The sequence below is a fragment of the Epinephelus moara genome, chromosome 11, assembly GCF_006386435.1.
Source record: "Epinephelus moara isolate mb chromosome 11, YSFRI_EMoa_1.0, whole genome shotgun sequence".
In the NCBI taxonomy this organism is placed as follows: domain Eukaryota; kingdom Metazoa; phylum Chordata; class Actinopteri; order Perciformes; family Serranidae; genus Epinephelus; species Epinephelus moara.
In genome coordinates, this window is record NC_065516.1 from 34,336,548 (window position 1) to 34,351,459 (window position 14,912).

Genomic DNA, 14,912 nt, shown 5'->3' on the forward strand with positions numbered 1-14,912 from the left:
GTATGCTGTACATAATCACGGAAACTGTCAGTGTGTCATTCTGTCAGTCAGTCATTCTGTCTGTCCCACGTTTTTCTACTCACTGACGTGGTCAATCTATGTGAAACTGCACATAGGCATTGAGGATTGGCATAGGTAGAAGGTGACAAAGCTACCAATGGGTATGGACTAGTTGTACTGTTTTTTGAAAATAGCAATTAGAGTTTCAGAGGCATTTAAAACTTTAAATTTGAGAAGGATAAAAAAAACAAGCAACAGGGCTAAACTTGAACCTGTTATTTAGTCTGTACTGACTTATTGCATGAAAAACATCACACAAATTCTCACTTGGCCATTTGAGAAACAGCTTTTGTTTGTGGCACTTCTTCCTTGGCTTTATTTTTCAGCCCTGGAGGTTGCCACCTGTTATCAACACTTTGAGCTGCTCCAATAGCTCATAATGTGTTTTGAGTACTAAGAACTAGTGATGGCCAAATGAAGCCTCATGAAGCATTTTCTTTATTTCATGAGCCCACTAGATGGCGCTTTTTGTTCAACAAAAGATTGAAAGCACACTGAATTGCCATTCTTTGAGCCTCTCTCTTTAAACCATGAGCGCCATCTAGTGGGCTCAGAAAATAAAGAAAATGCTTCATGAGGCTTCATTTGGCCATCACTACTAAAAGAACATGTAGATCAATGTGGTTAGAAAACAACACATGAAGTGACTACATTTGATGAACTGCAAAACATACAGCAGCTCACATTATGTTCTGTTCATTGACACACATCCATAAATGAACCACACTTAGCAACTCAGCGGCGGCTGAGGCTCAGAGGTAGAGCAGGTCCACCACTAATCGGAATATAGGTGGTCCAATCTCTGGCTCCTCCAGTCCACATGTCAAGGTATCCTTGGGCAAGATCCTGAATCCCGAAATGCTCCGGATGGCTGTTCCATCAGTGTGTGAGTGCGAGTGAATGGTCACTGAGTTGCATTAACCTTGTATGGTAGCCTCGGCCACCAGTGTGTGAATGGGTGAATGTTATATGTAGTGTTAAAGCACTCTGAGTGGTCGGGAAGACCAGAAAAGCGCCATACAAGTGCAGTCCATTTATCTTGCTGCTATTAGAAAAGCAAGAAGTCTGTTTTGTCCATTTAAGCCTGGTGACATGTGGACGGCTTTGCCACTGTAGATCCAGTCTACCTTTCACTACTTGAGCATCTCTTTCATCACTTCAGATATCCAGACCTACGGCCTCTATATCTGTGACTCTCTAGGAGTCAGATAATGGCTGGTTACTGGATAAGCAGCGTTCCTGGATAGCGTCACATGAAAAACTGCCACTGGAATATCTTCAGATGAAAATCTCTAGAGCAGTAGCATCACATATTACCTATCAGCATATCAATATTGCCCTTCTAAAGCCTTTATCAGTCAGAGCGTGTTATCCAGAGGGTGTCCAGCTAGGTGATTGGGTTTCACTGTTTGCCTTCCCATTCTGCTGCTCTGGGCCCCTGGAAATGCTGATGGGCCCAGAACTTGATCTGTACTTGCTTCCTGAGGACAAACGAATAAAAATAACCGCCATAGGAAGGGAGACAGGGAGAGAGGGAAGAGTAGAGATAGAAGAGAGGCATTCCAGGTAAGTCATTGAGGTTTTTGGAGACGAGCGTTGGAAAGCACCAGGTCAAACTGCGGGAGGTCGACACAACAAAGGAGAAACGAGGAGGAGAAAACACGTAGAGGAGATGGACAGACAGGAAAGCAGCGGAGGGAGATTTGTCTGCTTTGCCGGTTGTTGACTCTTGACAGAGAAGACACAGCGTTTGATTTGTATGGGTGTGATGGACGGCATGTGTCTCCAGCTGGGACTGCTGTCTCCCAGTCATCCTGAGAGAAGAAGCGGGAGGAAGACGAGGCTCAGCTGGATAGCCTGGGTAACCATACAAACTCACTCTGTCCATGGCTCTCTGTTGTCTTACACATGCGCATTTGACAGCTCATTCAGTCGTCTACGTTTGCCTTTGTTTTTGTGCAGCATCTTAAGAGACAGATACGTTAGACTGCATTTTAATCTGTTACCTGTTTAGTTGATCGATAATAAGTATGGCTGTAAATCACTAGTTTCACCACATTACGATGTTAAATTGATTCTTTGGACAACAATACAATATATGCTGATATCACGAAGTCTGTCTTGATATGACTGTTGCTTTGATTCTATTCAGGGGCCTGTGATTTATATGAGATAGTATCATACCACCATGCCACCTCTTTCTTTTTTGCATTCGACCATGAAAGAACAAAACAACACATAAATAATTATAACCAGCTAGGTGCAGTCAAGTTTACTTTAAATTGACTTAAGAATAAACTAGTAAGAATATTGTCAAAGGTCAAGGTCACTGTGAGTTTACAGAACATATTTTTAGCTACAACTAGTTTTGATGAATAATTTGTTCTAATTTTTTGGCTGGTTCAACCTTATGTGTTTCTTAAATCTAGAGGCGGAGTCAGGACGGGGTTAGCCTAGCTTAGCATTAAGACTTGAAACAAGGGGGAATGGTTAGCTTGGCTCTGTTTAGAGTGGGAAAAAATGCCTGCCAACACCTCTAAAGCTCACTAATGAACATTGTGTTTCATTTTTTAAATTCGCACATAAACAATTGCAAAAACAAAAGTTTGTGGTTGTAGAGTAAGTTACATGCATGAAGATTTTTTCAGCAAACAACAGCTGGGTGGAGTGACTGTATGCGGAGACTTGTCATAAGTGAGACTGCCACTTTTTGCCCGCAGAGACTGACTCCTGTTCGTCAAATCAACCGTATCAACCGTAAAAAGATGGATATATTATACGAATAGTGGGCCGATAGATTAGCTGTTGTGTAGCATTGCCATCAGAGGTAACAGCAAATAGATAACAGAACACTAATACTTGTTAACTTCAATAGAAATACAATCATTATAAATTAACGTAAAATAACATGTTCCATGTAAATGTCCGCCAGAAGGCATTGTTTTATGTAGGTAAATTGTTTGAAGACACACGTCACACACACATTATGCAGTATCATTAGCAGTTATACACAATACGTTTTGAGTCTTAGTATTGCCAAATGTCAAGTCTTCATCTCCACAAACTTCTTAAACTGCTGTTAACTCAACTATTTACATAAATTCAACCTCAGTGGTTTATTTGGCGTTATTATCTCTGTTGGATCGGTCTTCCATCAGAGCTAAAGCCCCGTTCGCTAGCTTGAGTTTCACAATGTCCTGAGCAAGTACACCAAACATCTGGTAATGCTAGCTGATGATGTATTTTGCTGTCGTCCAACGTGAACTAGCAACCATTAGCCCCTTTTAAACTGCCAGATTTTCGGTTAATGTTTGGCCGTTTTGCCAGCAAGCTGCAAGCATTTACACACACAGAGCCGGATTGGCGAGTTGATCCGAGGTGCCCAATTTTCCGCCGCGTAGGGGTAAACATATTGGCGGAACCTTTTTGGTTTGAAAAGAACGAGGCGCCCTTCCACCACAGGAGGAGCTGTTGATGACGCCGCACGTGCGACCCACTGGTGGGTAGACTAAAAGGAACCAGCTGATAGCAGGAATTAGCGAGCAGCTAGTAGCAAGAGGGAAACGCAAACCTGACAGACACTGTAAAGATGAGCAACTGGGGAGACAAGGAAATGCACGCCCTCCTTGTCCTTGCAAACGAAGAGGCCATTAACCGTCAGATGACGGGGAGGGTGAAGGACGGGCCGACTTACGAGAGAATCGCTGAAGGACTGACCAGCCGCGGCTTCCCTCGGACCAAGGCTGATTACGTCACATGCTGAGCTACACATTTTGTTACTTGCTCACGCCCCACATTGCGCCAAAAAAGGCGCATCCTGTATAAACAAAAGTAGGTAGGCAGCATTTTGCTGCACTCCCCAATTTTGTTTTTATACTGCCAATGCTGAAAAAAGAGTGATTGGGCTTTCCTGCAAATTTGCAGAATTCCTATTTAAAAAGGGCTAGTATCTTACTTTACCACCCGAACTAGCCTTTGTGTTGAGTCCATATATGTTGTCATGTAAACAAGACCCAGCACTAAACAAGATCAGCGCAACAAAGACAACAGATCCGTCATAGCCTGAACCCGTCCTTAACCCCAGCATAACCCTTCAGGTCCTGTCAAGCTTGAGTATCCACACTTAAGTGTACAAATATCTACCAGTTCAAAGAGCCGTACACATGTCATGTCTTTAACCGCCTGGAAAACGCGCCAGCAATACTCTCTATACTCTTGTACCTACACTGTGCCAACTTTTAAGGGCACGGAAACAGGTTGGGTCCAAGGTTTCTCAGCGACCTTAGCCTACTTACCAGATTGCAGAGCTGATCTTCCAGGTGCTGTTGCATAAGTGTGTACTATGCCAAAATTATCGACCATGGGACAGTTAAAAGCTCAGGGTAGCCCTGCACGAAAGTGATTAACTTTTCCTCCATATTTACCACAGAACATCTACAAGAGAAAGATAACTTCATTGTTATTTCCACTGAGGGGCATATAGCAGCAGGCCCATGACTACCACTGACTGATGGACATTAAATAATAGCATTTGACAAACCACCCCCACCAGGGCTCCTCTCAACACTGGGCTGATATAACCTCCTATACACTACCCTGTGTCTCTGTTAATCCACTCTAACTGAGTTAGATCACTCAGCCTGACTGTCTTAAAGGCTCTGGGAGATATTAATATGTCTTAAACACACTCACCCAGAGGTTGGAGCCCTGGTGTATCTGATTTGTAATCAGATGTGGATCCACTTTGTACATGTAGGCTGTCTCTCTCAGGCCAGTCATGGTTGGGAGGAGTGGTGCTTTCATTGTATAAAATCTCTCTCCTCTTACATCATTTAAGATTCTTGCAACACTTAAAGGATGCTCATGAATTCTACATACCATCCCTCTTACATTTCAAAGCGGCTGAGCATTTGGTCTTTCTCTATATTCTGCGGTAGGATGGTAGATTATATAAAGTGTGCTGCAGATGGATGAAATTGTCATTTGGTTTATCTGTGAGATTAGAATCATTGAGGAGACCCGCGCTGGCACTTTTCTCCCTGACAGTGCTCAGAAAGGCAGATTAGCATCTCATTAAAATGAATTGGTCCAAACATCTGTCATTTCCTCTATCTTTTCATTCCCACTGTCAGTTTGTTTTTTTGTTCCCTGACAGTTGCATAAGCATTCAGAGCTGTGTTTTGGAAGACTCTAACCCACTGGCTGTTTACATCTTCCTATACTGTCTCCATTTCACTGCTTAGCTCATGTCATACTGCTTTTGCATCGATGGCTAACCAAATAGGTAGTATGTCTGAGATGACTCTGTATTCATAGTCAGTGTTAGATGAGAATATCTCCTAAAAATCTCCTAACTTTGTCTCTGATTTTGTGTACAATAAAAATGAATGCATATGTCACATCAACGTCAACATCACTCACAGCTGGGACAATGTCACATTGGTTTTTAATTTTGTGTGTGTCTGTTTGGAGTATTTTGCCAGGTGTATATATATGTCTGTGTGTCTGTGGACAGATTTTGTCAATGCAATAATGTGGCAACTATGACTGCGAGTTTGAAGCAAGTGGCCACAAGTTGGTAGTGATGGCCAAATGAAGCCTCATGAAGCATTGTCTTTATTTTCTGAGCCCACTAGATGGCGCTTTTTGTTCAACAAAACGTTGAAAGCTTCACTGAATTGCCATTCTTTGAGCCTCTCTCTTTAAACCATGAGCACCATCTAGTGGGCTCAGAAAATAAAGACAATGCTTCATGAGGCTTCGTTTGGCCATCACTACAAGTAGGGGAGTAGGATGTAAGAAAGGGGCCATTGGTCCCCCGACTTTACCCCCCTGGCCCAGCTTTGTTTTAAGTTGCAGATGGCTGAATCACATCTGGAGTGACCCTATTGCAAGATGGTCTCTAGTTTTTATGTAGATATTACCGGAGTAAGGATGTGTATGTTGGCCAGTTTGTTGCCCTGTATGTCTGTTCAGCTGCATAATAAAGTATCTAATCGACCACTGACCAGATTGTGAAGATCGTAAGTATGCATATTAGTTTCCTCAGAGCATAATTACTTAGGTGACCTTATGATTTTTCTTCTTGCTCTAGTATCATATAGAATTTTCTGCTGATAGCATTTTGGTCCATGACAAAGTATTTTAAAAAGACTAACTCAAATCGCTTGATATTTTGAGTGCACAAATGCGTATGCAGTGCATAGTATGGGAAAATCCAGTGACTCAAAACGGTCCAAAAGTTATTGTCGGCTGAGGACAGCAAGGAGTCTGTCAGTTTTAGGCTACGTGTTTTTTGCACTAAGTACCAATAATGTTGTCGAAAAGAAGCAATGTTTGTTTGGTCTGTAATGATTTGTAACCACAAACAATAATGCGAGTGCTAACGTTACCTCTTAGCTACTGTAGCACAGTTTAATCAGCACTGATGTTGTGGCGTAAGTTTGGTTTAAATGTGGGTGGAGATAGCAGTCAAATGTTGGTGATCATGCTTGACTGTCTGTTCGCAATTCGCCATTTAAAAGGAAGACGTCACTGTCGTCACTATCATCACTTCCAGTGAATGCAAAACGGCAGTGCGCATTTTGAAACACTAGCCTGTTAAAATTGGTGCACCACAAGTACGTAGTGTACATAGTGTACTACACTGAAGCGTACTAACGGAAGTATGCGATTTAGTATACAGCCATGCTAACAGCTCTGTGAGGCTGCACGAAAAGACAGAGCGGTGCCTTGAGTGAAATGCTAACTCCAGCATGCTAACATGCTCACGATGTTAATGTTGTTCACCATCTGACATTCCCATCAGTCTTCACTGTAGTTTGCGTTTAGTGCTAATTAGCAAATGTTAGCATGCTAACATCCCAAACAAAGGGGGTAAACATGGATTGTATCTGCTCAGCATTAGCATGTTTCCATTGTGATCATGTTAGCATGCTGATGTTAGCATTTAGCCATCATACAGCCATGCTAACGGCTTTAGACTCATCGTTGTGCTCCAGACTATTTTAGGAAGATAAATAATGAAATGCTTGTGAATGAGGTCCAATGTTAAAACAAAAAAACTAGGTTTATTCTAACACATTGATACTAAGTGAAAAACAGTGTTAGTTTCAGTAATCCCGTGACCTTTCCTTTAACATCTAAAGGACATTTATTCACATCTATATCCTGAGGATTTCTTACTTTAGTGACATCCTAAAATATGTGTATTTACAGAGGTTAATAACTCAGGGGGAAGAATCCAGAATGTTAGAAACTTAAACTCTGACTGTGCAATGTCCCCGTGACTTAAATTATTCATCGGGTAAACGCTTTCCCATCATTTCTGTTTTTCTGCCTGCTCATGTTTGACGGGGTTCAGTATTCAAGGTGCATCAAACAAAACGTTTCCACTGTATGGTGGAGCTGACGCATCACAGCCGTATTCACACTCTCCTCCGCTTCCTCCTCTCTCCGTCAGCGCCCCTGTCTCTCCCTCATCCCCATGCTCCTCCTCTTCCTGGCTGTAGAATCAATGTCAGGAGAATGAAGATAAAGTATTGATCGCAGGACGCTGTCAGGCTGACTTAAAACGGAGCTTTACAGAAGGCTGTGTTGTCTCTACATAAACACAAAGGATTCAGACACAATATGATTTCAAACACACGTCTGACATCTTTGTGTGTTGAATCATGAAAACAGATTAAACATTGTCAATTTTCTACTCATAAATCAATCCTACATGTGTTGAAGATTTTTGGTATTAATTGCTGTTTGTTTTTGCTACTCAGTTGTGACTTGTATACAGTTATTTATGGCTTTTATTTCGTTATTTGGCTGCAGTGACCCACTTTTCTCATTGGCATCATTAAAGATTCATCCCACAGCAAAGGAAGAAAGACACTGGTGGAGAAGACAAGGGATAATTGAGTGTGTTCTCATGTTCTTTTCATGTGAGGACAGTTCTTAACTCTTGGTGTGTGTGTGTGTGTGTGTGTGTCCTCAGGTATTAAAGCCAGTGGTTAGTCCTGAAGTCAACCATGGACTGGGCAACAGGAGACTCATTAACTTTTCCCTGTCAGGTAGGATACCAACATCTGTCTTTTTCTTTCTATACATTCCTCTGTTGCTTGACCCCTACAGTCAATGCCTTTAGATCAATGCTGTCACACACTGTCCTCATCTGACCCTTCCTTTGACCTGCAGCACTCTCCTGTTTCGGTGTTGTCTCTCTTAAAGCAGTAGTACGCTCAAATCGATGCCAGCCCAACTGATTAGCTGCAACATTTACTACTAAAATACTATGTCAATACTGAAGCTGAAGCAGGAAGTAATACCAAGGCCACCTTTTTGAGTCAGTAGATTCTAGAAGTCACTTTATTAACAATTGATTTTGTTCAGTCTATACCATTCATTGCAACAGTCCTTTACCTTTTACAAGGGTACTGTATGTCAGGTAATTCTGTCCACTGGACCAAGGGTTTTTAACGTCTGACACAGACAAGATTGAATTTTTGAACTCTCATTCCCATAATGCTTTGAGGTACATCAACGGGAAATATAATGTAGTATGTTGTCCATGAATTACACTGTGGATTGCAACTTGAGCCCAATTTTAAAACATAATATCGGCTGGCGTGGAGGCATTGTGTTTTTGGGTTGTCCACTAGTGATGGCCAAATGAAGCCTCATGAAGCATTTTCTTTATTTTCTGAGCCCACTAGTTGGCGCTTTTTGTTCAACAAAAGGTTGAAAGCACACTGTGGATTGCCATTCTTTGAGCCTCTCTCTTTACACCATGACAATATAAAGAAAATGCTTCATGAGGCTTCATTTGGCCATCACTACTGTCCACATGTACGTCTGTCCCATCCTCGTGAACACGATATCTCAAGAATGCCTCAAGGGAATTTTCCTCAAATTTGGCACAAACCTTCACTTGGACTGAGCGATGAACTGATTATTTTGGTGGACAAGGGTCAAAGGTCAAGGTCACTGTCACCTTACATCCATCTCATTCTTTTGAATGCGATATCTCAAGAACAGCTTGAGGGAATTTCTTCAAATTTGGCACAAACCTTCACTTGGGCTGAACGATGAACTGATTATTTTGGTGGTTAAAGGTCAAGGTCACTGTGACCTTGTATCCATCTCATTCTTTTGAACGCGATATCTCAAGAACAGCTTGAGGGAATTTCTTCAAATTTGGCACAAACCTTCACTTGGACTGAACGATGAACTGATTATTTTGGTGGTCAAAGGTTTAGTTTATGTGACCTCATCTGTCTCATTCTTGTGAACGTGATATCTCAACAATACCTTCAGGGAATTTCTTTATATTTGACATGAATGTCCACTTGGACTGAAAAATAAAGTGATTAGAATTTTGTGGTCAAAGGTCAGTGTGAGTGTTTTTGCCATAACTCAAGAATTCATATACTAATTACGACAAAACTTTGCACAGGTGTCTAACAGGATAAAATAATGAAGTGATGACATTATATATCCAAAAGGTCAAAGGTCAGCTTCACTGTGACATCATAATGTTCTGCATAAACCACTTCTCTGGCCGACGGTATAGATCTTCTATACTGCTGGGGGGACAATGGGTGTGAAGCATCCATGTTTTCACAGACATGGATGTAAACTGGTGTGTAAAGACATACAACCATGGGGCAATAATTCTAGTTAGGCCTAAAGTGAAGCTAAGCCCCTTCCCCTCCAGCGTCCACCATGGGACCTTATTTCAGGAAAATATGTACAGCGGTCAACAACAAGAGTCAGTTTTTTAACCATATAGGATAAGGATAATAATTTTGCAGGTCAAGAAAGTAGCAGTTTGTGGTAGTACTACTTACTTTTGTGTGACACTTTATAGTGAATTTCATCCCAAGTCTTGTCCAGTATACATCGCCAACACCAGCTAGCTAGGTAACTTAGCTATATCCCACACACAAATGTAACATCATCTTACATAATGTGTTTTTTTATAAGCTGTGAAGCAAATGAACAAACAGGACCTGCTGCTCATGTAGCTTTATCCACATATGAAACATACAGGCATCATCGCTGCAGCGAGAGAGAAACCGCAGCTATGTTGGCTTGCAAGATTATTTTTCAATTTACAAGCACAGTGTGTGTAATTGATGGCACAATTCAAAAGGGATCAAAAAACTATTGCCGTTATCTACCGTACAGAGTTTCCAATATAAGGTCCAGCTGGTGACTATGGGAGGGAAAGACTTCAACTCTTTTTGCTATATTTTGGCACACTGGCAGCATTAAAAATATGCTGAATTAGCTACTAGCAGTGCCTGTTTGCAGTGTTCCCATGGATGCACAGACAGCTGTCACTGGGTGACTTTGATACAGAAGAAAACTTAAAAACCTGATGATTTTCAGACAAGTTCTGGAGTTGTAAGGAGCGTCTGTTTCCGTGATTTCTAAGCAGATTTATAGCTGTGATGGACATTGTAGATAATGATAACCTCCACATCAGTGCCCCTGTGTTTCAGATCTGATCAATTATGAGCACAGAGGAAGTAGCTCAGATACATTAATTGCATCAGTTGTGTGTCACAGCAGCAAATCAGCAGCCAAACAACAGTTATTACTTTCATGTTTATTTTTCATATTGAAGAAATTTCCACGAATCCCTTAACTTGACTTTTAACACAAACCACGACTTTTTTCTTAACCTTAACCATAAAATCTCTTTTAAGTTAGAGAGGTCTCGAGGAAAAGGTCTCCCAACTCCCATTGTCTTTAGAGCAAGCACCTGTCCCTTTCACCTCACACAGTATCTTTGTCTTATGTCTTTCCTTTCACACCGACCTTCTGCCCTCACCCTTGGGACTCATGCATTATACTTTGAGAACCACAGCTGTACAAAAAGAAATGTTGCCTGGTACACACCCCTTTAGTACATCGCCACATCATGTTCACTTCGATCTGTTACCCGCCCCCAATAAAGACATAAAAAACAGAAAGTTCTTTGTTTTTCCTGGATCTAACACACGTCGGAAATCCAGAGGCACTGTGTCTGGCAGTCATCCAGAATTCAAAGACCTGTAGTTATATACGTAACTCTTGTTTGCAAAGTGCCTATGTTAGTGATGGCCAAATGAAGCCTCATGTTTTTTTTTTCCTTATTTTCTGAGCCCACTAGATGGCGCACATGGTTTAAAGAGAGAGGCTCAAAGAATGGCAATTCAGTGTGCTTTCAACCTTTTGTTGAACAAAAAGCGCCATCTAGTGGGCTCAGAAAATAAAGAAAATGCTTCATGAGGCTTCATTTGGCCATCACTAGCGTATATGTCACTGACATTATTAGTTTTTGTATTTTATTATTTAATTTTGGCAAAACGGCATCGCCCGTGTGAACAACAAGGACAGAACACGTAACTGCACTTTGAATACATGTGAGAAATCTTGTTTAAGACATCTACACTCTGCCAATAGTTTTCTCATAGACATAAGTAAGTTAAGAAGGTGTTCAGACCTAAAATAACCAGATATTTGAAAACACAATTGGCCTTAAACATCAACAGAGGGATTAACTGTGACACCAAATTACTGCAGGGACACTTGGGCTGGTTTTGAAATTAAATTTCTTGACCCTTATGGTATGAATGAAGATCTTCCTTTCTCTATTTGACTCTCCACTTTGTACCACTCTTGTAGCAGAAACGTTTGCTTGTCTCTTATCGTATACGCTTACATGACATATCACATTAGATTAGGTGAGAGGATCCCCCTCCGGCTGCCTTCACACCTCAAATTATGCACAAACCACTTGAAAGTCAATTTAGATTCCAGACAACCAAGGACAAAACAACCTTGACACAGCTCGAGAAATACATTAAAGGATGTTACAACAGTTTCATCTACCCTTTACACACACTTCCAGCCCTCTGTCGGAAGATGTAATAAAAATATAAAGACATAAAACAACACTGCTCATTTGTGACAATTGCAGAGTGATGTTAATAACGTCTTGGCCACTGTGTAACACTCATCTGATCCATGCTGATAAATCCTATAGCTGCAAGTCACTAATGAAAGTCCTGCAATTTGTGAGCTGAATCAGAGTTTTCTATTATAACAGAGGACAGCCATTGTTTTGCCACTCCATAACCCTCTCCTTTGCTTCCCCGTCCACCTCTTTCAGACCTCCAGGCAGTTGGTTTGAAGAAGGGGATGTTCTTCAACCCTGACCCCTACCTGAAGCTTTCCATCCAGCCTGGAAAGCACAGCATCTTCCCCTCGCTGCCACACCACGGCCAGGAGAAGCGCTCCGGAGTGGTCTGCAACACAGTCAACCCACAGTGGAGCACCGAGGTACTTAAACACACACACAGCGGTGCACACACTCACACACACAGGTTAATAGATTTCCACGCTATGTTTAGACCTTTAAATTGTTTAAAGTACATTATCTGTATTCATGCTGTTTCCTGTATCGTCCGTGTGCTCGGCTGTGCCAGATGTGAAGCCTCTGTGAAGCTGTACCACAAGTTTACAGTCTCCTGCTGTTATTGAGCAATTGCAGAACAGTTTCACTTTCTTCCAGGAACAAAATGTAAGGTTAGGATTCAGTCTGGGTGACAAAAGATGGCAGAAACGTGTGCATGTGTTCTCTGGTCTGTAGATAAGGATCGTCTCTGACGGCAGACAGTACGCACTGTTAATTTTGACATCTGTTTGAGACTCTTGAGTATTGTTAGTTTTGTCTTTTCTGATTTTAATGGTTTATATCTTTAAAGCAGTCTGAGGTGTTTGATGTGTAAAGTTACCATGGTTACAGGTGTTGTTCTTATCTAACCCAAGGTCCTGTTTATACCAGCCTGTGATAGTTTACACACTGTCCATGTCTCTGTGCTCTGCACCAACAAACTGACTCTTCTCAGAGAATGTCTGATGAATTGGATAACATTTAGTGCAGTATATTTATTTAGCTAACATCTAGAGAAAGATTTAAATGATCAGCAGCCTACATTAAAGTATCATTAACGTTACAGCCACATCTACATCATTTAAGTACAGGCAGACTTATAGTTGTGTTAGCTACAGCCTACACCGTTGTGAGAATCTATACAGTTCTTGTACAGTGGTGTGTCTGTGTCACTCTGCAGTTACACCTCCAAAACACTAGTTGGCAGTGGGGTCTCTGGGAAGTAGTGATGGCCAAATGAAGCCTCATGAAGCATTGTCTTTATTTTCTGAGCCCACTAGATGGTGCTCATGGTTTAAAGAGAGAGGCTCAAAGAATGGCAATTCAGTGTGCTTTCAACCTTTTGTTGAACAAAAAGCGCCATCTAGTGGGCTCATGAAATAAAGAAAATGCTTCACAAGGCTTCATTTGGCCATCACTACTGGGAAGTGCTGTAAAGACACAAATCAGTTTCATTATAACCTGGCAACACAGACAAAACACTCGTCATTTGCTAGACATGATTTCCCAACATATACAACATGCTAACGTTATTAGCACAAGCCGATGGCATTTTACATTGTATAAATTAGCCTCGCAGGCTCTGGTCTTGTTTACTTATCCCAAGTCCTGCCCCCCTTAGTATCGCAGTGCGGCATTGTGTAATTGATAGTTTCCGGGCGTCAGACACTATAGCTTCAAAAAGTTGACAGCAACAACCACAGTATGTGAAGGAATGATATATTCACAATGATGTCATGTATATCTATACAAATAATACCCACCAAAAGTTTCTTTGGGGCAGCATGTAGTCTTACAGAGATAATATGAACACACAAGGATCGCGCTAACGATAAAACACGTCATCTTGAAAATATGTCAGCAGCCAATCTATCTGTCATTCCCAACTTTAACATCACCACAGAAATCAGGAGGAAGAAAACCTGGCTGACGTTAGTGATCTGACAGCAGGCTGAATCCTCTGCAAGCGAGGTAGCTAGTTAGCAAGCATTTAGCTAACATTAGCTAACTTAAGATGTGACTATATGCAATGTAATGTGTCTGTGAAGATTGTGACAGTCCCCCAGTCACATCGTCAAAATCTGGTTTTCTTTTCAACATAAATTAACTTCGATAGCATGTTGAAGTATACCAGGAAAGAGAAAGTTGACCGAGGTTCTGCTTAGTACTGGTGTGTTTTGTGCATAGATGGAAAGCAAACAATGGTCCTTAACAACATCATTTTGTCCAGGTTATTTATCTCAATGTTGGATTGTTCTTTAAATTACTGATGGCCAAATGAAGCCTCATGAAGCACTGTCTTTATTTTCTGAGCCCACTAGATGGCGCTCATAGTTTAAAGAGAGAGGCTCAAAGAATGGCAATTCAGTGTGCTTTCAACCTTTTGTTGAACAAAAAGCGCCATCTAGTGGACTCATAAAATAAAGAAAATGCTTTATGAGGCTTCATTTGGCCATCACTACTTTAAATGACTTTTGAAGGAGAAGCAGTGTCCTAAAATTCACAAGTTCCTAATATAAACCCAGTCCACAGATGGCACAGCACAGAGAAGGGAGGACCGGCTGCTTCTTTGGTTCCAGCTGTAAGAGGATCAATGTAATCCATGAAAATCATGTTTGCTTTGTGGAAAACAACATCAGCCAATTGATTTTCTCATTTAGGGACTTTTTCTAGGAAAACCACACGTTTCTGGAAAGTTCATGTGCCAATCATTCTAGTTTAGTCGCATTAGCATAAAGGCTTTGTGTGATATCAACATTTCATACACTATACAAAGGAATTACTCAACAAATACATATTCTGCATCTCTACCTTCTATTATGTCCCTCAGCAGACTCCATACACTGATCTAATGTAGTGTCCTGTCCTGGCATGTCTTGGCAGCATCCACTCAAGCTCAGAGCCACTTTGCTCTTCC

The 14,912-nt window shown here is 41.3% G+C and overlaps 1 protein-coding gene across 1 annotated transcript in view; it reads left to right on the plus strand.

Annotated features, from left to right (window-relative positions):
- Positions 1 to 14,912, plus strand: part of LOC126397360 (E3 ubiquitin-protein ligase HECW1) — a 99,103-nt gene that overhangs the window by 24,949 nt on the left and 59,242 nt on the right. Inside the window, exons 5-6 of the mRNA XM_050056066.1 lie at positions 8,048 to 8,123; positions 12,212 to 12,381. Coding sequence (XP_049912023.1) covers positions 8,048 to 8,123; positions 12,212 to 12,381 — 246 coding nt within the window. The remainder of the gene's footprint in view (positions 1 to 8,047; positions 8,124 to 12,211; positions 12,382 to 14,912) is intronic.